Source organism: Tiliqua scincoides, chromosome 1, assembly GCF_035046505.1.
Source record: "Tiliqua scincoides isolate rTilSci1 chromosome 1, rTilSci1.hap2, whole genome shotgun sequence".
Classification (NCBI taxonomy): domain Eukaryota; kingdom Metazoa; phylum Chordata; class Lepidosauria; order Squamata; family Scincidae; genus Tiliqua; species Tiliqua scincoides.
Genome location: NC_089821.1, coordinates 285,440,723 through 285,464,382, shown reverse-complemented (window position 1 = coordinate 285,464,382; position 23,660 = coordinate 285,440,723). Strand labels below are relative to the sequence as shown.

At 45.5% G+C, this 23,660-nt stretch overlaps 1 protein-coding gene across 8 annotated transcripts in view; it reads right to left on the bottom strand.

The window, feature by feature from the left end:
- Positions 1 to 6,038: 6,038 nt before the first annotated feature.
- The window catches only part of TMEM63C (transmembrane protein 63C), a 98,909-nt gene continuing 81,287 nt past the window's right edge, over positions 6,039 to 23,660 (bottom strand). For 7 of the 8 annotated variants that reach the window (XM_066627685.1, XM_066627666.1, XM_066627676.1 and 4 more), the window contains 12 exons: positions 21,412 to 21,534; positions 20,014 to 20,167; positions 19,190 to 19,296; positions 18,541 to 18,627; positions 17,869 to 17,934; positions 17,512 to 17,674; positions 16,349 to 16,454; positions 15,637 to 15,804; positions 11,901 to 12,016; positions 9,727 to 9,798; positions 6,863 to 9,447; positions 6,039 to 6,397 (listed from right to left, as the gene is read on the bottom strand). In XM_066627685.1, coding sequence (XP_066483782.1) covers positions 9,235 to 9,447; positions 9,727 to 9,798; positions 11,901 to 12,016; positions 15,637 to 15,804; positions 16,349 to 16,454; positions 17,512 to 17,674; positions 17,869 to 17,934; positions 18,541 to 18,627; positions 19,190 to 19,296; positions 20,014 to 20,167; positions 21,412 to 21,534 — 1,375 coding nt within the window. In that variant the 3' untranslated portion in view covers positions 6,039 to 6,397; positions 6,863 to 9,234. The remainder of the gene's footprint in view (positions 6,398 to 6,862; positions 9,448 to 9,726; positions 9,799 to 11,900; positions 12,017 to 15,636; positions 15,805 to 16,348; positions 16,455 to 17,511; positions 17,675 to 17,868; positions 17,935 to 18,540; positions 18,628 to 19,189; positions 19,297 to 20,013; positions 20,168 to 21,411; positions 21,535 to 23,660) is intronic. The other variant, XM_066627712.1, reaches the window with a different exon arrangement.

The window sequence follows — 23,660 nt, the reverse complement described above, 5'->3', positions numbered from 1 at the left end:
CCCACCCCACTTCTCACTTTCAAGTTTTGGAACCTGGCTAGGGGAAATAGAACTAGTTAGAGTGCAGGGGGTGGTGGTGGTGGTTTGCAGGACAGAATTGGCAGATATCAAAGAGAGATATCCCACCTTAGGGCCCCCCCATCATGATTTAATTTGAATTGGTTGAGTTTCTCTTGAGCACATTGCAACAATCTGTAGGAGAGGAAAAGAGCCCCCCAATGGTGAATGATATCCACAGTGTATCTTCTGCTTTTTGTCCAATGCAAGCCTCCCATCCCAGCACCTTTATGGAGTAGATTTCTGGAAAATTCACTTTCTTGGGATCAAACACCCACCCCTGATATGGAATGGAGTCTGACTTCAAGCGATCTAAGAGCTTGCTTTGTCAGTTTCAATGAGGGCTAAATTCATCTAAGTCGATTCCTCTTTAAAAAAAAATCACGATATGCACAGAATTCTAGCATGCTCAGCAAGGGCAGTCTCCTGTTAGGGTTAGTATCACTCTGTGTAAACATGTGCAGCTCAACCCCAGGCACCAGCTGGGTGAAGTAACTTTTTATTCAAGGCACGGTCATAGCAATAAATATAACAAGAAGATACACAACTCTGGCACATTCCTATCGGGCAGGAGCCAAGGGAAAGACAAGAGACCAGAGCATCCCAAAGACATCATATCCACTCACAGGCACTTTGCCTCCATGAAATGGAAGCAGGGAGGAGAAGGAAGCCTTGAGGTTCTGCTACACAGGCCAAGGTAATTACATGAGCTCCAGGAGGAGCATAAGGAATTGTTACTCTACAGCACAGACCTGACCATCCTTAGACCAGAAGGGTGAAATGGCACTAGATAACAGGATGGGAGCGACCTGAATGTGTGCAAGGCAGAAGGCGATGTTGGACTCCATGCTGGTTATGGATGTGAAGTGCTATGTTGCCTTGCATTGTTGGGCAAGGGCTCTATGCCCCACTTAGCAATGTGACACCTTTCTTTCCTTGCAAAAATCATAGGCACCTCTCCTTTTCCCTGGTGTTAGCTGTACTATGAAAAGATCTGGTAGATACGGGAACTTGGCTGCAGCTCTCTTGTGAGGAGGATAACCCCAGCCTGATAGCCCTGCCTAACTTGTGGGAAACATAGCCCTGCTGGATCAGGCCAAAAGCCCATCTAGGTTTGTGTCCAGGGCAAACTATATGCTTCTGGGACTCCCAGAAGCAGGACACGTAGGTAAGTAGTCCTCCCCGACTAATCCTTCCAATTAAGTTGTATTCAATGGAGGTCATACAAGGTTGTTGTGACTTGTATCCACTGATGGACTTGGCCTTCATGGATTTGTCTAATGTTCTTTTGAAGCCATCACAGTTAGTTACCATCACAGCTCATGGCAGCAAATTCTATGAACTAATTATGGAGAAGCACAGGGAGCATGTCTTGCCTGCCAGAGCTACTGTATGACAGATATTCCAGATCAGGGCCTTCTTATTCTGTGTGTAACTCCAGCCTATGCAAGTTTACTCAGAAGTTCACCAGGTAAGAGTGTATAAGGCTGCTGCTTTAATGGAACAGGGGCCAGAGAATGACTCTACATATCTTTGAGGTGTGGGAGCACATCAGTCCAGTGCCAAGAGTGCTTTATTTTGAGCAGTCCTTATTTGTAACCATGTGCCATAGTCCATGACAAATTTCTGTACCCACACACTTGCTGCTAGGCTAATTCAGGGTTCCAACCCTCTGCCATTGGGTATCTGTGGAATCACAGCCACAAGTGAGATTAGTGGCTCCCAGAACACAATCACCAATAGGATGGACAGGGTTCGCATACCATCATCAGCTGAAGGTGCAGACACAGTCTGCAGAAATCTCTGACTGTCTCACTCTTCCATGTGAAACCTTAAACACCAAGAAATAAGACTTTCTTCTTCTAATTATGTGTTTTTCCTCTGCCGTTGACAGCTGTTGTGTGTTGTTGCAAGCGGTAGTCCAATCAGTATGAACCTGCTTTAGACCTCTTATTTAGACTTAATCATTTGACCTTGATATTGACTTAGAAAAAGCTACCCCCCCCCAATTACCTTCCTCACTGGTGCACCAACATTTCCACTTTGCCTTGTTTATAGTCTGGAGCTTATGCAAGGCACAGGACAGGGGGGCGGAGGGGGAAACAAGACAAGATGACTACACTGTGCAACCCACCTCTGAAAAACAGTCTGCTGCAGCACTTACTGCAGCATGCAGGCTTGCAATGGAGATGGCACATTGCTACTGTTGTCTTCAATTGCCCTGATGAAAGGCTGCACTGTGAAGCATAGCACTATGGAATTGTCCCCTATCCCCTACCCTCTAAGGGAATTAAGCAGTGAAAGAGCTTTGCATAGATAAGGGTGAGTCTCACTCTCCATTTAAAAAAGGATCTCAGGGTTGCTGAATACAACATTTCTATACGGGGGTTACAAATTCCTATTGACTGTGTGTGTACATCTAGGAGTATGGTGTTTTTGCAGCAAAACACTGGTGTCTCATTGCATCATGAGCTACCCTTAGGTTGCATGCCAATCTCTATGTAGAAGTGCTTTCCAGGTAAGGTTTCACTACATTAAACAGCCTTCAGGCAAAAGCACTGAGAACAGATTCTGGAGACCTACTAAAGAGTCTTCTTAAACATTCAATCAAATGTGTTTGTATACTGCTTTTAGACCAAATGTTCAAAGCAGTTTACACCAAAGAGCCACTTCATTGTCCCAAAAGGGCTCACAGGAGCTTGGCCAGTGGTCTAACCATTGCTTTTACTATCAACCTATTATGCAGGAAATCCATTAAAGTGTCCCATAGTATTCATTTTTTAAAAAGAAATACCAAAGTGGTGGTAAACTGGATTAGGACAGTGGCATTGAGGGAGGAGCCATTTACCCTTCTCTTCATGTCTGTTTTCTCCAATCTAAATTGTCTCCAAGGTGTTGTTTCTTCACTGGGAGAAAAATAAAACAAAGTGGCAACTTTGGGTGGAGCAATTTAGGCTGGGGAAATGAATTGATTAGGGAACCCTAATCTCATCAATCTCTTCCTCCCTCCACACCTGCCTTTATGTAAGTGAAAACAGTTACAGTGAGAGATTCACTCATGGATATGCTATGGTAATTTACTTTGGTCCTCAGGGATCCACACCTATGCAAGTTCAGCCCCCCAAAACTTTGACATTTGCTTTCTTGTACACTATTTGGTCAACATACCTTCTAAATATGATAAGCTGTCAATCTGAACAAAACCAACCTTACTGAAGGCATCGCAGGCTGGCAAATTTGAAGCAAATGTCATGTGTCTCATTTCTTACTTGGTTTACTAGCCAGTATGACTAGCTAAGCAAAGAAGAGCAATGGGGTAGCCAGCCTTACTCCAGGTAGGGCCCAGGAGAGGGGAGTGAAGGGGGTAATTTGTACCCAGGATCAACAGGGGGGCCCAGGAGCCAAAGGAGGGGGTCCAAAAATTTCCTGGGATGTTTTCCTATCTACTCAGACTTATTTCCCATATGGGATGCTGGGGACACTACCACAACTGAGGATACTACTGATGCCACATGGGGTGGTAGCCTTGGGCTCCAAAGACTTCGCCAGCTATCTCTGTCCTCAGCCCACCATTTCACTCCTCCCTGTCCCTATTCTGCTTGCCCGTCACCACCCTCCCTTGCTCTGTTTCACCCCTCCCCCTTTGCAAAGGGACCCAAAAGAAACGTGTGTACCCCTTGATAAAATTCCTTGCAGAGGCCCTGACTCCAGGAACAAAGAAGCCATGAATGTAATTGACCTCTGCTCGAATGGCCCCTTCTGACCAAGGAATTAAGTCAGATAGAGGTTAAAAGAGAAGATGTTTCAGACCTAATTGATAAGTTAAAGATCAATAAGTCACCAGGCCCTGATGGCATCCACCCAGGAGTTATTAAGGAATTGAACAGGGGTGCCCAAACCCCGGCCCAGGGGCCACTTGCGGCCCTCAGGGACTCACAATCCAGCCCGCAGGGAGTTCCCAGTCTCCAATGAGCAGCTGGCCCTCCGGAGACTTGCTGGAGCCCATGCTGGCCTGATGCAACTACTCTCAGTGTGAGAAGATGACTGTTTGACCTCTCGCATGAGCTGTGGGACAAGGGTTCCCTCCACTGCTTGCTGTTTCACGTCTGTGATGCAGCAGTGGCAGTGAAGGAAAGGCTAGTCTTGCCTTGTGCAAGGACTTTTATAGGCCTTGAGCTATTGCAAGACCTTCATTCATTCATACAAGTTCCATCTCTAATATATTCATTTATGTAAATTTATTCAAATTGGAAATGTAAATTAATTTGGCCTGCGCCACAGTGTCAGAGAGATGATGTGGCCCTCCTGCTAAAAATTTTGGACACCCCTGGAATTGAAGAATGAAGTTGCTGATCTCTTGACTAAAATATGCAACTTGTCCCTCAAAATGGCCATAGTGCCAGAAGATTGGAAGATCGCAAATGTCACGCCTATCTTTAAAAAGGGAAAGGGGGGGGGAAACCCGGGAAACTATAGGCTGGTCAGCCTAACATCTATACCTGGTAAGATGGTGGAATGCCTCATCAAAGATAGAATCTCAAAACATGCATGTGGATGCGGGAGAACCCATGGACATTATATCTGGACTTTCAGAAGGCGTTCCACCCCTATCCCTCACCAAAGGCTACTGAAAAAACACCATAGTCTCATGGATTGAGAACTGGTTGAAGACCAGGAAACAGAGAGTGGGTGTCACTGGGCAATTTTCACAATGGAGAGAGGTGAAAAGCAGTGTGCCCCAAGAATCTGTCCTGGGACTGGTGCTCTTCAACCTTTTCATAAATGACCTGGAGACAGGGAGGAGCAGTGCAGACAACACCAAACTTTTCCGAGTGGTGAAGACCAGAAAGATCTCTCCAAACTGGCAGAATGGGCAGCAAAATGGCAGATGCGCTTCAATGTCAGTAAGTGTAAAGTCATGTACATTGGGGCAAAAAATCAAAACACATAGAGGCTAATGGGTTCTGAGCTGTCTGTGACAGATCAGGAGAAAGATCCTGGGGTGGTGGTGGACAGCTCGATGAAAGTGTCAACCCAATGTGCGGTGGCAGTGAAGAAGGCCAATTCTATGCTTGGGATCATTAGAAAAGGTATTGAGAACAAAACTGCTAATATTATAACGCCATTGTACAAATCAATGGTAAGGCCACACCTGGAGTATTGCGTCCAGTTCTGGTCGCCACATCTCAAAAAAGTGGAAATGGAAAAGGTGCAAAAGCGAGCGACTAAGATGATTACTGGGCTGGGGCACCTTCCTTATGAGGAAAGGCTACGGCCTTTGGGCCTCTTCAACCTAGAAAAGAGATGCTTGAGGGGGGACATGATTGAGACATACAAAATTATGCATGGCAAAGATAAAGTGGATAGAGAGATGCCCTTTACACTCTCACATACACACCAGAACCAGGGGACATCCACTAAAATTGAGTGTTGGGAGAGTTAGGACAGACAAAAGAAAATATTTCTTTACTCAGCGTGTGATTGGTCTGTGGTACTCCTTGCCACATGATGTGGTGACGGCATCTGGCCTGGACGCCTTTAAAAGGGGATTGGACAAGTTTCTGGAGGAAAAATCCATTACGGGTTACAAGCCATGATGCGTATGTGCAACCTCCTGAGTTTAGAAATGGGTTATGTCAGAATGCCAGATGCAAGGGAGGGCACCAGGATGAGGTCTCTTGTTATCTGGTGTGCTCCCTGGGGCATTTGGTGGGCCGCTGTGAGATACAGGATGCTGGACTAGATGGGCCTATGGCCTGATCCAGTGGGGCTGTTCTTACGTTCTTATGACACTGTGTGTGATCTTGGATGCTGGGCCTTTGCTTCATGTGACCAGGAAAGGTACTGATCCCAAGGGGTTCATATGCAGCCTGCAGGCCTGAATTGCTACAGCTTACCCCAATACATTAGAAACTGCCTTTGAGGCAAAGGATATGAATTTTAGGCTAAAAAAGTGCAGGAACAAAACAGAGAGAAAAACACTAGTTTTTTGCTTTTGAAGAAGTGGGTATACAAACACACACACAAACAGCTCCTCTCAGCTTGATTCGTTCTCAGAACCATGATGGTTATAAGTCTTAGGTACTAAACAAACATCAGTTTTCCAGGTGGCAACATAACATGATGTATGTACAGCCTCTTGGTAATCCAGTCACCTGTAACAGCCTGCTATGTAGTGAAGACTTCACCTTTCATCTTTTTCACTGCAGCTCTGACCTGAGCTATGTTCTCCACCTCATTTGGCAGGATGTTAACAATGATTGGCTTATCAGGTCAACTGTGTTAGGTACCGGGCCTGTTTGCTGAAGAGGGTAATGATTTTTAAAGCACTTGTAATGACCTAATCCCTGGGGGCTGGGGATAAGAATAGGCCCTCAGTTTGGCTGTACTTGTCGTAAGAGGCGACTAAACAGCCACCGGGTAGATGGGACTTAGCCTGGGAAGGCAGCTCATCTAAGAGAAGGAAAACTCTGATCCCAAACCTCCACTGCCTTGTGGCTACATCCAGTTATGGAAAAGGCTTCAGGAGTCAACCTTGAGGCAAAATCCGGAGCCGGAGTCCCTGAGGCAGTTCATGGCTGAACACAGTCACGTTCTGGCAACTCCTGCGACGCCGCTGGAACCAACCGTATTGGCCTCTGCGTATTGGACCATTTCAGCGACGTGGAGAGGGGGGATTTGCTGCATGGGTAACAGCCTATCCTCCATACCTACTTTACCCAGGCTTCGCGCACTGGAGAGGACACTGTTCCAGAGTGTGACACCATAGTCTTCCGAGACTAAAGGATGCCAACACTGTAATGACCAAGTTGTCTTTGCCCCAAGCTGGTTTTTCTAGTGCTCTTTCTGATTCTTAATGAAAGCAGATTTCCTTCCACTTTTAGCACAGCAAAGAGTGGTGATGGTGGAGAGAAGAGCTTCTGGAAATGTATGTTAGATTTTCTCCAAAGCGTCGTGTCTTGATGTTTCATGTTAACATTTGGAATTTTACTTGGAATTAATTATCATCACTTTGAAGGGAGAGTTACTGCCAAGCAGATATACATTTTTTTACCCTGGACTGCACCATTGGGCAGAATTCTAATTTAAGTTTCTGTTTATCTTTGTACTTTGTTATGATATCTAGGCACTTCTTTCTGCCTACTTAACTAAGGGGAAGACTTCCGAGTCTGTTCTGTGCAAAATGAACCTTAAAAATATGGATACAATTTCTGCCAGGACTTTTGTGCCAGGAAAAAGAAAGATTGCATGACAGGCAGAAATTGGCATTCCTGGTTAAAACATCTTCACCTGATGCCAGAGTCAACAACTGAATGGCTGTAAGACAGGCAGTAATCCAAGGTGGTCACCCTACATTTAGAACATCTGCTTGTAAATCAGCTTTTGCCCTGTCCTCCTGCATGGCACAGTCTATGTCCCAATATTTTTTTGTAACACCCTAAAGCAAGTTCTAAGGGTTGGCAACTTTCAATCTCAAAAGACTATGGTATAAGCCTACAGCGCCCGGTATTCCCAGGCGGTCTCCCATCCAAGTACTAACCAGGCCTGATGCTGCTTAGCTTCCGAGATCAGACAAGATCGGCCATGTGCAGAAACCCCCTACACCACCCTAGGGACGTCACAGAAAATATTCAGCAAGGTGGAAAAAGAGATGTAGTTCTTCAGTACCCATATTCAAAAGTCTGATACAGTTTAGCCAGAGAAGGTTCTGTAGTTGTGACTTCGAAGCAAAACTCAGCCACCCCCATGCATAAATCTAAGAAAGTTTTCCAAAAGCCACACCTGTCATTTTTAACTATCTTCTTGGAGATAATAGGTCTGGTCAAAGTAGGGAGTGTGACATCATGCAGTCTGCAGTTGGTAGCTTGGAACATGCTGATGTACAAAGTATTGGTGACTGAAGGGCAGAGACCAAACCTCTGCCTGCTGTCCCTCTCCCATGTCAACTTGGGAGGCCAAACTAGATGCAATTGCAGCCACATCTGCTACAATTACATAGAAAGCACAGGGTAAGGAGTTCAATTTATGAAGCCAAAAAAGAATTTATGGGTAAGGTGTGATGAAACCTTCCCTCCCACAGCCTGTGGCTCAAGGGTTTGGTGTCCCTTCTGTTCTGAAAATCTGACCTCGCTGTTGCCTTCTCTGTGATCGCAACAGACCTGGATTTGAACAGGCACATGGTTATCCTGCACAAATTCTCTTTTTCAATCCATCAGATTTAACAAGGATCCAAGCAGCAGTCATCTTGCACCAAGATGAGGACAACCTGAACATGGCAAAGGCAATTCCTGTGGCCACCAAGCTAGCCACCAACCCAACGTAGGCCTAGACAAACAGAGGCAAGTTCGGCCAGTCTCTTGGCCATATTGGCAAGGCAAGTCTTTCTTGGAGGCAGTGGATATGGGCAAAAGCAACAACTGCAGCAGCAACAGCAAATCGGCAGGTTAAAAAGCTAAGAGCCTCTCATCCACAACTGAGTTTCTTAAGGGCCCCATGATGTTCAGAGAAAATGCATGGGCCTTTGCTTCTGCAGCAGGCACATTGAGCTGACTGGGCATTTTGAATATTTTTATGAAATGTCCTTTTCCTCTCCCCCTGTCCAAGGTTTATTTGAAAATTCACCACTGGTAGAGAGTTTAGTCTTCTTCCCCATCTGTCAGGGGCAGAAGCCTGCACACACTACAACAACATTTCCTGATTACCATACTGGGCATGAATGAAAAGCAAAAATAAGGGAGAGAGAAAAACCAGGGCAACCAAGATCTGAGAATTATTGTTGGAAGAGCCAGGCTGTAGGCCTGGAGGGTAAGAATGAGGCAACATGTGGAATTGGTTGCTAAACAGCAGGAGTACAGGATGGAAAAAAAACTGCCTCCTCAACTCTCCCTTGGCAGTTCTCTGTCTCCACTACAGAGTTGAGCTACCTGTGTGCATGAGACAGCAGCCATCCCAACACTGTTGTCTAGGATACGTGCAGCATCGCAGGCTCATTGTGTATCAGCCTGATTGGTTCTGGTCCTGGTCCAATTAGCAAGACCAGCTCTTTGCCCAGGACTGGTTCACAGCAGGGCTGATTTGGCAGCTCAGCACAATCTAGGCCTTAGGATAAGATACTTCCCTGTGGCACACAATACTCAAATGTTGCTGTCCATCTGTCATGGCCATAGCAGGAGGTGATCAATGATAGCGAGTCTGGGTGTCTAGCACAGGCCCGGTCCTGTATTCACCCTCTGTGCTCTCCAACTCTGTTTCAAAGCTCTGCAGGCCACCCTCGTCCATGGTCTCTGCTTGCTCCAGGTGGCTGCCCATAGTGCCGTAGGACTGATGAGCTGGGGAGGCTGCCGGCGTCAGGCTTAGTTCAGGCTCTTGCAGCACTGTGGCCACAAACACCTGTGACACAAAAGCCAGCAGGTTAGATTCCAAGGTCTGCAAGGGGGAAAAAGAACCTAAAGAAATGGAAGGAGCTGGTTTTGTCAGCAAAAGAGGCACAAGGCATGCAGCCGCATGGGAATAAAGTCTCACTTCATTCGTGAAGGGTTCTTTCTCCATGCTTCTTTGTGTAAAAATGCTGGTGCTTAAAAGGCATCTGCATAAGAGCAGTGGATATCACAAGCAAGTGAGCAAGCCAAGTAGGAAGCCATGAGACAAATGGACAGAGAATATACTTACATTGGAATTGGGTGTGGAAGAGATGCTGCTCCTTTCGGTATCGTTGAAAGCGCCTTCAGATTGCTCAGACATCTGCTTACAGATGGAGAGGAGTAAAAAGCAGGGCAGAGAGAGGCAGAAAAACAGGGTTGAATGCCCTGCTAGTAAGCTCCTCTAAAAAGACTCCCTAATAGTATCTTAGAAGAAGGATTAAACAGGGCAGTGGCCAAAATAAGACATTCAGGTCAGCTCGGGGGGAGATTAACCTGATTATAGACTGAAAGATAATTTTGTGATTTGCATATGCAACAGCTGGTTTGAGACTGGTTAGAGGGCTACGTTGTGGCTGGGGGAGATACGATGCCTCCAACTTGCACAGTACCCTCCCAGTTCCAGAGGCTCAATGCTGCTCAATGCAGCTTAAAAGCAAACTGAGCATCGTCTTAAAGAGACCAGTCAAAGACCTAGTTTGAACTGCTGTAGTGTGATGCTGTGGAGTGACTATTGGCCAGCAGGAGAAGGGACTGAAAAGGCTGCTGAAGCTGGGACAAAAGATGATGTCGCTAAAGTATAGCGGCCAGTGCCGACCTCAAGGTTGAATTGGCCGATATGCTGGTTATGTGACTGGGGCCTATGTGCTTTTAAAAATAAAAATGCCAGCCGTGTTGGGCTCTGATCTAGCAACAGTGTGAGCAAAGTGTTAAAGTTTCCTCACTGTGGTCCTAATCAGAACTGGGTTAAAGCTCTCAGGTGGCTATTTACTTTTAGAAACATCCTGGGCCCAACCATGCAACAGACATATCACTGTGTTTGGCTCTTAGACCAGGAAGACACAAGTTCATATCCTCACTGATCCATGAAGCTCACTGGATGGTATTGGGTTAGTCAGCCTAACTCACTTCACAGGGTTTTGACCTAATCCTGTTTAGGGCCTACTTCACGATCTGCTGCTATAAGTCCCAAGCTGACATCATAAAAACTGTCATGAGTTGCAGGACTACCAGTGCTGCCAGCTGGAGGCATCCCACATGCACACCATTGGTTCACCCACCCTGTGCCAGAGCAGGTTAGGTGGTGGCAGGGGTGGTTTGGGTGGGGAGTGGGTCAAACTGGGGGTGGTTTAGGGGCAGAAGGGGATGGATTTTGGTGACAATGGTGTATGCCAAGATTCTATCTCCCCTTTCCTAGGCTGACATGCCTAGAGACTCTTTGGACATACACCAGCTAAATAGTTGGTCTCAGGAGACCCACTGGTAACTAGGTGGCTTACAGGGAGGTAAGATTTTTACCTCTCCAGACCCATCTGGTTAACCCCCCCCCCCAGCATGTAGGGCATGCTCAGTCGGCACCACTGTATCACACAGGCTGGTGGAGGTTAGGGTCAAGCTGCAAGTTTGAGAACAAAACAGGGGTGGTGCTGGACCATATTCATGACTGCTGCTGTAATCTCTTTGGATGAAGGCTGGGATAACAGGGTAATCAATAGAGAAGCCAACATGCTTGTCACCACAGCCTGAACATCATGTTTTCCTCTAGCTTCCCTCCCCCCCCCCCAGGAATACAAGGCCAATTTACTACTTGAAATGTGAGGAAGGCAGTTAAAATTAGTTGCATAACTCCATGTTGTGTCTTATAAACTGTAAAAAATGTAATATTAGAAGAATAATCTCCCTTCCCCCCCCCCCAAAAGAGGAAAGGTTACCCCAAACATTTGAGAAATTACAAAGGAAAGAAAACCCAATAGTGGCAAATATATGTCAGTCTTGTTGATAGTTTATACTGTAATTTATCTGAGTTTTTGAACACTTTGGTAATTTCTTTTTGGCCTGTTTGGCATTTCCAAACAAGGCTTTTTCACAAATTGTATGAGATATGAAGCTCCTTGAATGCAAGATTGATCAGCTCAGTGTCAGAATTGGAAGTCTTGCAGAATAAACTTCAGTAGGGCATATAACGTTCATATTTTCCACTAGTTTATTGGTCAAGACTGGGTTTCCCTTTTTTGGTGAAAGACTAAAACACACACCCATATCAGACAAGTGGATCTGGGATTTGCCTTATTGGTGAAGGGTATAAGTGTGTCTTCATGTGGAATCTGGCTCTTAGTGCCCAAGTCATGCAGATCTAAGTGACAGATGGTAATAAAACAGATTCAGTGGCATACAGGAGAATTGGGAAGGTTCTCATTCTCTTACCTGGTAACTGGAGGGTTTCCTTGGCTGAAGCCTCTTCACACATAGGCCAAAGAAGGAAACAAGGATGCAGGCGAGAAGGACTACACAAGTGAATAGAGTGATGGGGTGCACAGGACCTACAAAAAAGAAATAGCAAAAGAAAACTACGGTAAACTCCATTGACTCCTCTGCCTATTAGTCTAAGGGTGCAATCCTAAGCAACTTTCCAACACAGAGGCAAGAGAACAAGATTCCCTTACTTTGAGGAGGCCTCTATGACTGCCCCCCAACTGCAGGATGCAGTACATGCCCCACTAGCACAGCTATAAGTGCTGGAAAGTTGGTTAGGATTTGGGCTCAAGTAGCCTTAAATCTGAGAGTCTAAAATGCTCACAGTATTAGTTGCAAGTCTTCTCATATCTGGCTCACTTAGGTGTTATTGATCAGCACTCTCAAAGCTAGTGATGGTCTCTGTTCCCAATAATGCCCAATCAGGGAATGGTCAATAGACCCACACAGTCAGTACTTCCTGCTTCAAACAAATGTATGTACTTGTTCAAATCTGCCTCAGATCTAACCAGTCATGACTACTGTACTGTTCTAAAACTGGTGAATTAATGAGCAATGGAGGTTCCTTCTCCAGATCAGTGATTTTAAACCTTTTTCCTCTCATGGCACACTGAAAATGCACTAAAATTGTCAAGGCACACCACCAGTGTGTTTGGACTAGGGCACCTCCCTTATGAGGAAAGGCTGCAGAGCTTGAGGCTCTTCAGGTTAGAAGGGGGGGGGGAGAGACATGATTGAGACATACAAAATTATTCAGGGGATGGATAGAGTGGATAGCAGGATGCTCTTTTCCCTCTCACACAACACCAGAACCAGGAAACATACACTAACATTGAGTGTTGGGAGTTTGAACAGACAAAAGGAAATATTTCTTTACCCAGCATGTAATTAGTCTGTGGAACTCCTTGCCTCAGAATGTGGTGATAGCTTCCAGCTTAGATGCCGTTAAAAAAAGGATTAGACAGATTTCTGGAGGGAAAGCTCATTCACAGATTCCAAGCTATGAAGGGTATGTACAGACTGAGATTAGCTGGTCATTCATTATGATGGCGGGGTAGGAATTTTTTTCTGCCATCTGAATTGGCCATAGGTGGCAGTGTTTTCCCCTACCCCAGACTGGTGAGGGAGTGAAGGTATATTCAGTAGGTTTCATGTATTAAAAATTAGTCACTGTGTTTAATAAAGTAGCACAAGTTAAACCCAATTGCAATCTGGTGTCTTTGCTGGGGTGTGTGAGTGTAAATAGAATGCTAGATGCAGGGAGGTGGCAGCGAGATGCAAGTATCTTGTGATCTTGTATGTGCTTTTGAAGCATCTGGTGGGCTGCTATGAGATACAGGAAGCTGGACTGTAGCTGGACTACAGGGTCCTGGGCCTGAACCAGTGGGGTCTTCTTATGTTCTTATCTGTTTTTTACAATTGATATGGCACACTGCACTGCCAGCTAGGCGCTTACATCCCCCAATGACCCTACTAATATATTATATAGTATATATGATATATACCAATATATAATGCTCCCCCAAATTTCCATGGCACCCAAGAACATAGAGAGTCATAAGAACATAACAGCCCCACTGGATCAGGCCATAATCAGCCGCACATCAGGCCCATCTAGTCCAGCTTCCTGTATCTCACAGCGGCCCACCAAATGCCCCAGGGAGCACACAAGACAACAAGAGAACTGCATCCTGGTGCCCTCCCTTGCATTGGCATTCTGACATAGCCCATTTCTAAAATCAGGAGGTTGTGCATACACATCATGGCTTGTACCCCGTAATGGATTTTTCCTCCAGAAATTTGTCCAATCCCCTTTTAAAGGCATCCAGGCTGTTACCACATCCTGTTACCACATCCTGCGGCAAGGAGTTCCACAGACCAACCACACACTGAGTAAAGAAATATTTTCTTTTGTCTGTCCTAACCCTCCCAACACACAATTTTAGTGGATGTCCCCTGGTTCTGGTGTTATGTGAGAGTGTAAAGAGCACCTCTCTATCCACTTCATCCTTCCCATGCATCATTTTGTATGTCTCAATCATGTCCCCCCTCAGGCGTCTCTTTTCTAGGCTGAAGAGGCCCAAATGCCGTAGCCTTTCCTCATAAGGAAGGTGCCCCAGCCCAGTAATCATCTTAGTCGCTCTCTTTTGCATCTTTTCCATTTCCACTATGTCCTTTTTGAGATGTGGCGACCAGAACTGGACACGATACTCCAGGTGTGGCCTTACCATCATTTTTGTACAACAGCATTATAATATTAGCCGTTTTATTCTCAAGACCTTTTCTAATGTCCCCAAGCATATAATTGGCCTTCTTCACTGCCGCCGCACATTGGGTCGACACTTTCATCAACCTGTCCACCACCACCCCAAGAACTTTCTCCTGATCTGTCACAGACAGCTCAGAACCCGTTAGCCTATATGTGAAGTTTTGATTTTTTGCACCAATGTGCATGACTTTACACTTACTTACATTGAAACGCACCTGCCATTTTGCTGCCCATTCTGCCAGTTTGGAGAGATCCTTCCGGAGCTCCTCACAATCATATCTGGTCTTCACCACTTGGAAAAGTTTGGTGTCATCTGCAAACTTAGCCACCTCACTGCTCATCCCTGTCTCCAGGTCATTTATGAAGAGGTTGAAAAGCACCTGTCCCAGGACAGATCCTTGGGGCACACCACTTTTCACATCTCTCCATTGTGAAAATTGCTCATTGACACCCACTCTCTGTTTCCTGGTCTTCAACCAGGTCTCAGTCCAGGAGAGGACCTGCCCTCTAATTCCCTGACTGTGGAGTTTTTTTCAGTAGCCTCTGGTGAGGGACCATGTTGAATGCCCACAGGTTCTCCTGCATCCACATGCCTGTTGACCTTTTCAAAGAATTCTAAAAGGTTTGTGAGGCAAGACTTGCCCTTACAGAAGCCATCTGATTCTCCCTCAGCAAGGCCTGTTTGTCTATGTGTTTTGAGATTCTATCTTTGATGAGGCATTCCCTGCTGGATCAGTCCAAAGGCCTACTTAGTTCAGCTTCCTGTATCTCAACAGTGGCCTAACAGATGACTCAGACAGTACATAAGACAACAAAATACCTGTATCCTGTATTCCCTGCAGACCACTTGTGGTACACCAATGTGCCGCAGCACAGTAGCTGAAATTTGCTGCTCCAGATAGTTCCTGCCTCCAAAGTGATTTACTGCCCAATTCTATGCAGGTCTACTCAGAAGTAAGCCCCATAATAATCAATGGGGCTTACTCCCAGGTAAGTGAGGATTGCAGCCTCAGTTGCTCCAGAAAAGCAGGGATCATAGAAGCACAACTCACTCCTGAATCCCCTTTTCTAACAGGGTGCACTTTGAAGTGGGAACTAGAAGATCTCATCCACACCCTTGTGTATATGCTGAAGAAGACTATGAGTCTCCAAGTCTAAACATTGACATTAGAAGCAGGAGTTACATATGCTTCTGTTCTTCTCAGCAGCTATGTTGACCCTGTTTTCTTTGCACTCAGGAAACTAAAATATTTCTTGAACAGCACAGCATGCTAGCCGTGAACTGTCCATTGCAGGTTGCCTTTGTCTTGAAGATCCAGAAGGGTGTAGTGCACTCTGTTGGACATGAATGTAGGAAATGCAGGCTTATATCTCTTGCTCTGCAGAAGGCTGTGAACAAAAACAACCACCCTTGCTTACCTAGACGGAGAACAGAGAAGAAAAGCAGCCAGAACATGCATAGGATGGGAGCCGACACCACCTGGCTTACAGCTGCTGAGTGGATGCGCTGGTTCAGCTTGGTGGGGATATACACATAGTAAATGTTGTATCGATCCACCATATGCTTCAGCAACATATATAGCAAGCCTGCACAGAGAGATTGGAAGGGTGGGAAAGGAAGACAATGGTCATGCAGAAGAGACATCAGCAGTTATGATGAATAGGAGACGGACGCTGCAGTTCAATTAAATTTAGTGGTAGAGGAGCTGAGGGAGAAGGGCCATAGCTCAGCATTGGAGCACTTGCTTTGCATGTAGAAGATCCCCAAGTTTAATCCCCAGCATCTTCAGCTAGAAGGGCCTCGGGATTTGGGAGAGTTCTTTGTCTGAGACATTGGAGTGCTGCTGCCACCTGGGCTGTATGGACTAATAGTATGACTCTGAAGTAGGCCACATCATAGGTATAAGGGCCGCATCTCATGCTCTCCAGAATGGCACAAATTCAGTTCCCCAAGTTCTGTATTAGGCCATATCATAGGTATAGTGGCTGATCTCCAAGTCTTTCTTTGTATTAATATCCTGCTACCCTCAAAAGAGCTGCCTCTGATGATAATGGGTTATTAAGGTCTTGGCTCAGCAGTAATTGCCAAGGACAAGGGCAGATATTTTTGGAGACCAACATGTATACATACCAAAGGGGACAATAATTGGGCAGGTGATGCTATAGGTCATGACAACGGCAAAAATGCAGCAGGTCCAGGCATATTCCAATCCAAACTGGAATTCGTAAGCTTGATTCTGAGGAAAACAGAGTACAGGCGTAACCCAATTATCCATGGATTTTTTACCTGCAGAAGGGCCCTTTAAATTAAAGGGGGAAAGTCCTTTAACAATAGCCTCCTTAATGCAAGAGAGGGAAACCAGCTGACAATCCATCAATCATTCTCTCTCTCCCCCTGCACTTAGAACAGCTTCACTCGACCCCTCCCTTCCCCCTGAGCATGTAAAAGAAAGACTGCTAAATGGCAGTGATTACCACCTCCTCCATCCCTCCCCCCCCCCCCCCCCGCAGCACTGGAACTACTGGTGGAGGGAGGGATTGCTGCCTTGGAGTGAAGCCTTTCTAAGCACCTGGAGAGAGACTGTCTGCCTGATGCATTACAAATGTCAGCAAGGCTGTTTTTGAAACACTGAGCAAAAGGACATTGTTTTTTAAATGTATTTTCTTGAATGCGATTTTTGCCATCCACGTGAGTACAAACTGTAGCATATTTATTCTATTGTCTTCAACTTCATTGTGAAGTGAGTTACAAGAATACTGAGGTCCAGGAATACTGAGGACAGTACTCTAAGACACAGGCATAACATAACCATATCTTGTTTTCTTTAATTATGGTGAAGTATTATGAACAAGGCTGCAATCCAGGGAGTAGGTTCCACTGAACTCAATGAGACTTCTGCACAGACACACATAAGGTTGTGTTGTAACTAAATCATAGTTAAGACTGGCCACATTTGAAACCACAGCTTGCAAACTGGCTTGTGTTAACAAAGGTTAAGCCACTGCTCTGAGCAAACCATGGTTCAGACAACTCCCTTGTCTCTTGCTTGTAAGGTGACAGACAAATCTTGCTAGTGTCTTTCTACACATGCCCTCTGTATGGATCCATGGTCTCACTGAATATTTGGAATCTTAACTAGGATTAACTAAACTAGCAAAAAACCATGGTGTGTGCTAACCGTGGTTAAGCCTTCTCTCATTGTGCCAAACATAATTCTGCAAGACTCTGACTCAACAAGGATCCCCAGCCCCTGATCAATGGGAGTCCTCTCCAAAGGCAATGGAATCACAAACCCGCTTGATATGGAGTCGCTCTGGTTCAGACTTGGCAAAGCAGAGTCGGGTCGCATAGACAATGAGTCCAGGGATGCGTAGCAGTTCCATAGCTGTCCCAATTAGGCTGGAAGTAATGACGTAATTGACAAAGAAAGCGCCATTATCAGGGAGGAAGACACACCTGCCCAGAGAGAGAAGTATATGTGCTGAGCACAAGGGTAGAGATGGGCCCTTTCAAATTTTCTCCTTGAGATTCAAGGCCATAAGAGTGCATCATGTCCCTCCTATATACTAGTTCTATACATATAAGCAGAGATACCCCTGCCACTCATGAACCATCTTATACATGCACATATTGTGTCAAACCATACTCACTGAAACTTTATGTCTGCCTTATCCACAAAGGAGGTATCAAAGAGCCAACGGAAGAAGAGATCCAAACTGCGAAAGAAGAACAAAGAACAGGAGCTGAACCAAAACATGGTTCTAAGTAGATGAAAGAAAAACATCCAGAGCCTGATGGCAGGAGCATCTCTGTCATCCAAAGACAAGCCAGAAAAATGGCCTTAGACTGTATCTTCTTTCTCAGGTTGTTGCCTGGGGTGATTACAGAACCTTTAATGCAAGACAGGATTGTGTGGAGAGTGGAGGTTGTAAAAAATACCTCTCATTGTACTGAAAGTGACATCAGTGGCTCATCTGGAAAGCTGTTCACTGAGCAAATCCTGTTAAGTACATCCATCCTAAAGAGGATCCCACTATGAGAGTCTGCTAATGATTTATGTAGCTGAGAAAGGGCCCAATCCTATCCAACTTTCCAGCACCGGTGCAGCCACAATGCAGCCCCAAAGTAAGGGAATTACATGTGGTGGGGTGTCTGCCTCCCCACCACAGGATGAAGTGCATGCCCCACTGGCACTGGAAAATTGGATAGGATTGGGCCCAAAGTCTTGCTAGCTCCATCCTCCAATATGATTTGCCTCCTAGCACCTCTAAAGATGGAAGGGCTGCAAAATAGGGTGTAAACTGGCTGAAAAGGGATTGTACCTGGTCAGTCCAAGTGAGGGCAAGACGATAACCATAAATACCAGGAAAAAGTAACACTTGTGCATTGTGATCTGATTTTCAGTTGACCTGAAGGAAACAAACATTGGTTTACCCATTGAGGGAGAAATCAGCAACACAACAGAAGAAGGAGCAAGGCTAAAGTTCTGTAGTGAAACATTTGAAATTCTACAACCAGCTCTCTTGCCCTTAGCAATCAGATATTGTTTATTCTAAAGCATTGGAAGATATCATGGAAAGACAGCACATTTGCATGTATTTATTGAAATGCTTAATTTTGGTCTCACAAATTTTTTTTTGCAAAATTAGCATTTTTTGGGAGACCATTTAAAAGTTGACATAAAGTAAGAAGGAAAATGTCCCATAGATTTAGCCCATTCTCAGTTGCAAGTTTTCTTTTTTAACTGTGACTTGAAATATGCCTCACAAAATATTTAAAAAACAGATTCTCAATGTTTTGTTAAGTATATCACCTTGTGTATCAATTGCTGTGGTCAAATACATCCCTAGATGATATGGGCAAGGCTGAAAATCCACTGCTAGGACCAAACCTAATGGCAACAGTGAGATATGCAGTGGTTTTGCTATTTTAAAATCATTTAAAGGATAGGGGTATATGGATATGAATTACCTTGTCCAGTGTGACTCAAAGAAAGCCGAGTAGTACACAATGAAAGGAAGGAACACAGAGAAGGCCCAGAGCAGCAGGGTGGGGAAGAACTGGGTGACAATCGGGTTCTGGGGGGGTAAGAAAGACCAGGAATTAAGCTCAAGGCTGTTTCTGGAATTCTAATAACGTCTCTCCATGCAACCCCCTGGAATTGTGACTAAGAAGCATACACATTTCTCGAGATGGTTATCCACACCCTGTGACCCAACTCTGCTCATTCTGACACTGGATGCATAGTTGGGTAGAGGCCAATTCAAAGATCAAGGCCAAATGGCAGATCTGATTTTGGCCACAGCTGTTCTTATCTATACATCAGAAGATCACCTACACCATTCCTCCTTCAATGCAACAACACATTCAGTGTCGGAACATATTTGCATATGAAAGATGAAGATGAAGATATGGTATCTTAAGGTTCAGAGGCATTATGCCAGTGAATACCAATTCCTGGGGATTAAACATGGGACAGCCTTCACCTTCTGCTTATGAGCGTCCCAGAGGTACCTGATTATCCATTGTGGGAAGCAAGATTCTGTACTAGATAGACATTTGGTCTGAGCCAAAGGCCTCTTCTTACATTTTTATAATAAACCCTACACATTCTCTGTCTTGGTTCCTGCGCATGATGGTGCTGAGGCTCCTTGCCCAATGTACTGACAGGCACTCCTCTATTTTGGAGTATGAGCATGGAATGGGCAAGCCCAGAGAGGTGGGGAGTGGGTTGTCATCTCCCCATAGCCAGGCTTTGGTGCCCATCAGGTAGAACCCACAGAAGGGTTGAGCACCTTCAGGCTCTCCACCGGCCGTGTAACGTTGAACCTGTCCATGGTGTTGACAATGATGGCGGGCGTGGTGAGGAAGAAGAGGAGGATGAAGAGGCAGATGTTGAGTAGGATAAATCGCATCCACCATGATACGCCGTGGACAGATAAATTCTCCCTACAAGAAAGAAAGCACATGCAGGGTGTGGCATGCAGCGAAAGCAGCAGTGCCCTTTAACGATAGAGAGATCCCATTTCAGAATACTAACACATTGGGCTTTGGAATTTGAGATTTATACAGATAGGGCTATAATTCCACTCACTGTGCACACAGCAGAGATTTATATTCTTTCACACAATAATGGAACTAGATGCCTGCTGCTGAAATGGACATTTCAGATAAAACTGGTTGACAGATCACTGGCTTTGTGGACATGCCACATGGACACATCAACATGTCCATCAGCCCTGAATCCTGACATCTGGAAGTGTCCACAAGAAAATGCTCACTTCAGTCAGATGTGGTTGCTAAAAGGTCATCCCAGAAGTAATCAGGTTGCTACTAACAACTGCTTATGTATCCTCCAGAACCTTTCCATGCCACTAATAAATTTTTGTGTCTACGAGTACATTTGAAGGGCAGTAACCAGAGTCAGCAGATTGTGCTATAGTTTTACTTAATTATTCTGAAAGAAATGATACATTAATCCTGAAGGGGGCCCTAAAATGGCAATATGGCATCCTGGGAAGGTGATTCTGAGAATTCCAGTCCCATGAAAGGTCCAGTTTAGATGGAATGCGAAATCAGAGTTTAATACCAAAAAGTGGCAGTGAACTGTGGGTTTACACACTCCCCCCTCCTCTCATGCATGCAAGAGAAGGGGATTTAAAGCTACTTTCACTTTTGAACAAACTGCAGTTCCACGCAACTTAAAAGCTCAGGGAACTGTGGTTTATTTTAATTACAGTTAGAGAAAACAAACCAGGATAAAACCATGGTTTGATATTACAGCTTGTTAACTAACTGTAGTCAGAACAAACCACAACACAATATGTGCATCTTGTACATATTGTGGAACTGGGGTTTATGCTAAAGTAAAAATGGAGGCTTTAAATCTTCTCTCACTTGGGTCAGGAGGAGAGCTTGTGAGTCCATGGCTCACAGAGGCTCATTCTCATAGCATCAAACTACGGTTTAGCATTGTCTGAACAAGGCCAAAGCATGTATGACCAGAATCTCATGCATCTTCATGAGATTTTCCTTTCTCCTGGCTGGTGTCACTGCTTAGCATTGGAAGAAGTATTTACAGCCCTTGGCACACCCCAATATTCAACAGGACAATTTAATATTTCAACATTTGGAAGTTGCTCCGTGTCCTGGTGCTGCCAGAAAAGCAAACTAGCAAAAGTAGGAGAATTTACCAGATGAGGTCATTGGGCGCAGGGGCATAGCTGACACCCCAGCAATGAGACTTCACCACTGTAGTAACAGAAGACTGTTGTGGATGCTTTCGACAGCGGATGCGGCTGTAATCCTTCAGAATTCTGGGTAAGAGGAGAAGAGGCAGGAGTTAGAGCAAGGTGGTTCAGCTTGCCTCCATGTACTGAATCATTGTGCAGGAAGAAACTTTGTAAAGGTGATCTTATCCAGCCCACTGTTTTAAGACAAGCATATATGTCAGCCCATAGCCCAGTGATAGAGCATCAGCTTTCCACACAGAAGGCCCCAGATTCAATTTCAAGTATCCCCAAGTAGGACTGGCTAAGACCTCTCTGCAAGAAATGCTGCTAGTCTGCATAGACGATACAAGCTAGAAGGACCAAATAGCGGTGAGTTAAAATAAGGCAGTTGCATATGAAGTAATCCACATGGACAAAGAATTTCTTAGAGATGAGGCTGGTCTATCCATGAGGCTGGTTGCCTAGGCAGCAGACTGTTGGAGTGGTGCTCATCTCTGTCCACTTAACTCCACTGCTTGTCCTCTCACTCCCTGGACCTCACTCCCTGGACTGGATAAGGAAGAGGGGATAGAGCAGAAGAGAGATTGGCCTAGGGCAGGAGTATCCAAACTTTTTGGTAGGAGGGCCACATCATCTCTCTGACACTGTGTCGGGGGCCGGGAAAAAAAGAATTAATTTGCATTTAAAATTTTGAATAAATTTACATAAATTTTTCATAAATGAATATATTAGAGATGGAACTTATATGAATAGAAGAATGTCTCACGATAGCTTAAGGCCTATAAAAGGCCTTGTGCAAAGCAAGGCTGGCCTTTCCTTTGCTGTCACTGCTGCTTCACATAAGTGAAACAACAAGCAGCGGAGGGAGCTCTCGGCCCACAGCTTGCATGAGAGGTCAAACAGTTGGCCCTCACGCTGAGAGCAGTTGCAACGGACTAGCATGGGCTCCAGCAAGTCTCTAGTTGGCCAGAGGCTCATTGGAGACTGAGGGCTCCTGCGGGCTGGATTGGGGGTCCTCAAGGGCCGCAAATGGCCCCCAGGCTGGGGTTTGGCACCCCCAGTCGAGGGCATCAGAAACTCGCCTTTCCTCCACACTTCGTTTTCTGCTCCATCTTCTTCCTTTTCCAATCCAGGAAGCAGAAGGTGAAGCACATCACCCAGTATGAAGCGACAGCATTTGGCACATTGCCTCAGGTGCTAGCCAGCATTGGGCCTGCCCTGACTAGAAGAAGAGAACTGGGTATGCACATAACTCATGTCACAATTCAAACAGCAGTTGAATGAAATGACCTTACAATTCTAAACATATTTGCTAGAGAGTAAAGCACATCTTCTGAGCAGGTGTGCTTAGGACTGCATTGCTAGGCAGATCACTGAACGCAGGCATTTAAAGAGAAGATAATTCCATTTTCTTGGTTTCAGATGGCACATCAGATCTAGAGTGTGAACCAAAAGAGATTCACCAAACCTTCCTAGAACAAAGTATGTTTTTCTTTTGAGTTCTAACAATATTTGCAGCCCAATCTTAACTAACTTTCCAGCACCTATGCAGACATGCCAATGGGGCGTGTGCTGCATCCTGCAGTGGGGGGGATGGGACAGGACAACGACAGTCATAGAAGCCTCCTCAAGGTGAGGGAGCGATTGTCCCTTTGTCTTGCACTGCACTGTGGCTGTGTCAGTGCTGGAAAATGGGTTAGGACTGGGCTGTTAACGTCACAGAATAGGGGGATCTGGGAGCAGAAGTGGGAGCAGAAGCCATGTGGTTGGGTGAGGCAGCTGCTTCCAGTGGCAGGCCAGAGGAGACAGCAAACTGACGGGGGGGGGGGTGCCTGCATCATGTGCTTATCTACCACCTCCCTGCCTGAACATCCCACCCGGCGGCTACTGCCCTATCACGTTCTCATGTCATCCTTGGACGAATGGGGAGGATGCAAGGAACAGAGAGGCTCCTCTTGTCTGCTCTACCCAATCTTCACTGGGTACCCAGTCTTCATTATCCAATCTAGGAAGTGGGAGGACTAGTTAAGAATAAGCTGCAGTGACAGAAGAGGTGGTGGGGGTGGCATCAGGAGTGTTTGTGTGTGTGCGTCACATGCATGTGCAAGCCTGCATGCTACATGCAACAGGTTGGTTTCTGGGTTTAAGCTGGGCCTGTCTGGAAGGACTAAGTTTAAGCCCTATCGTTACATGCTGACTGCTAGAGAAGG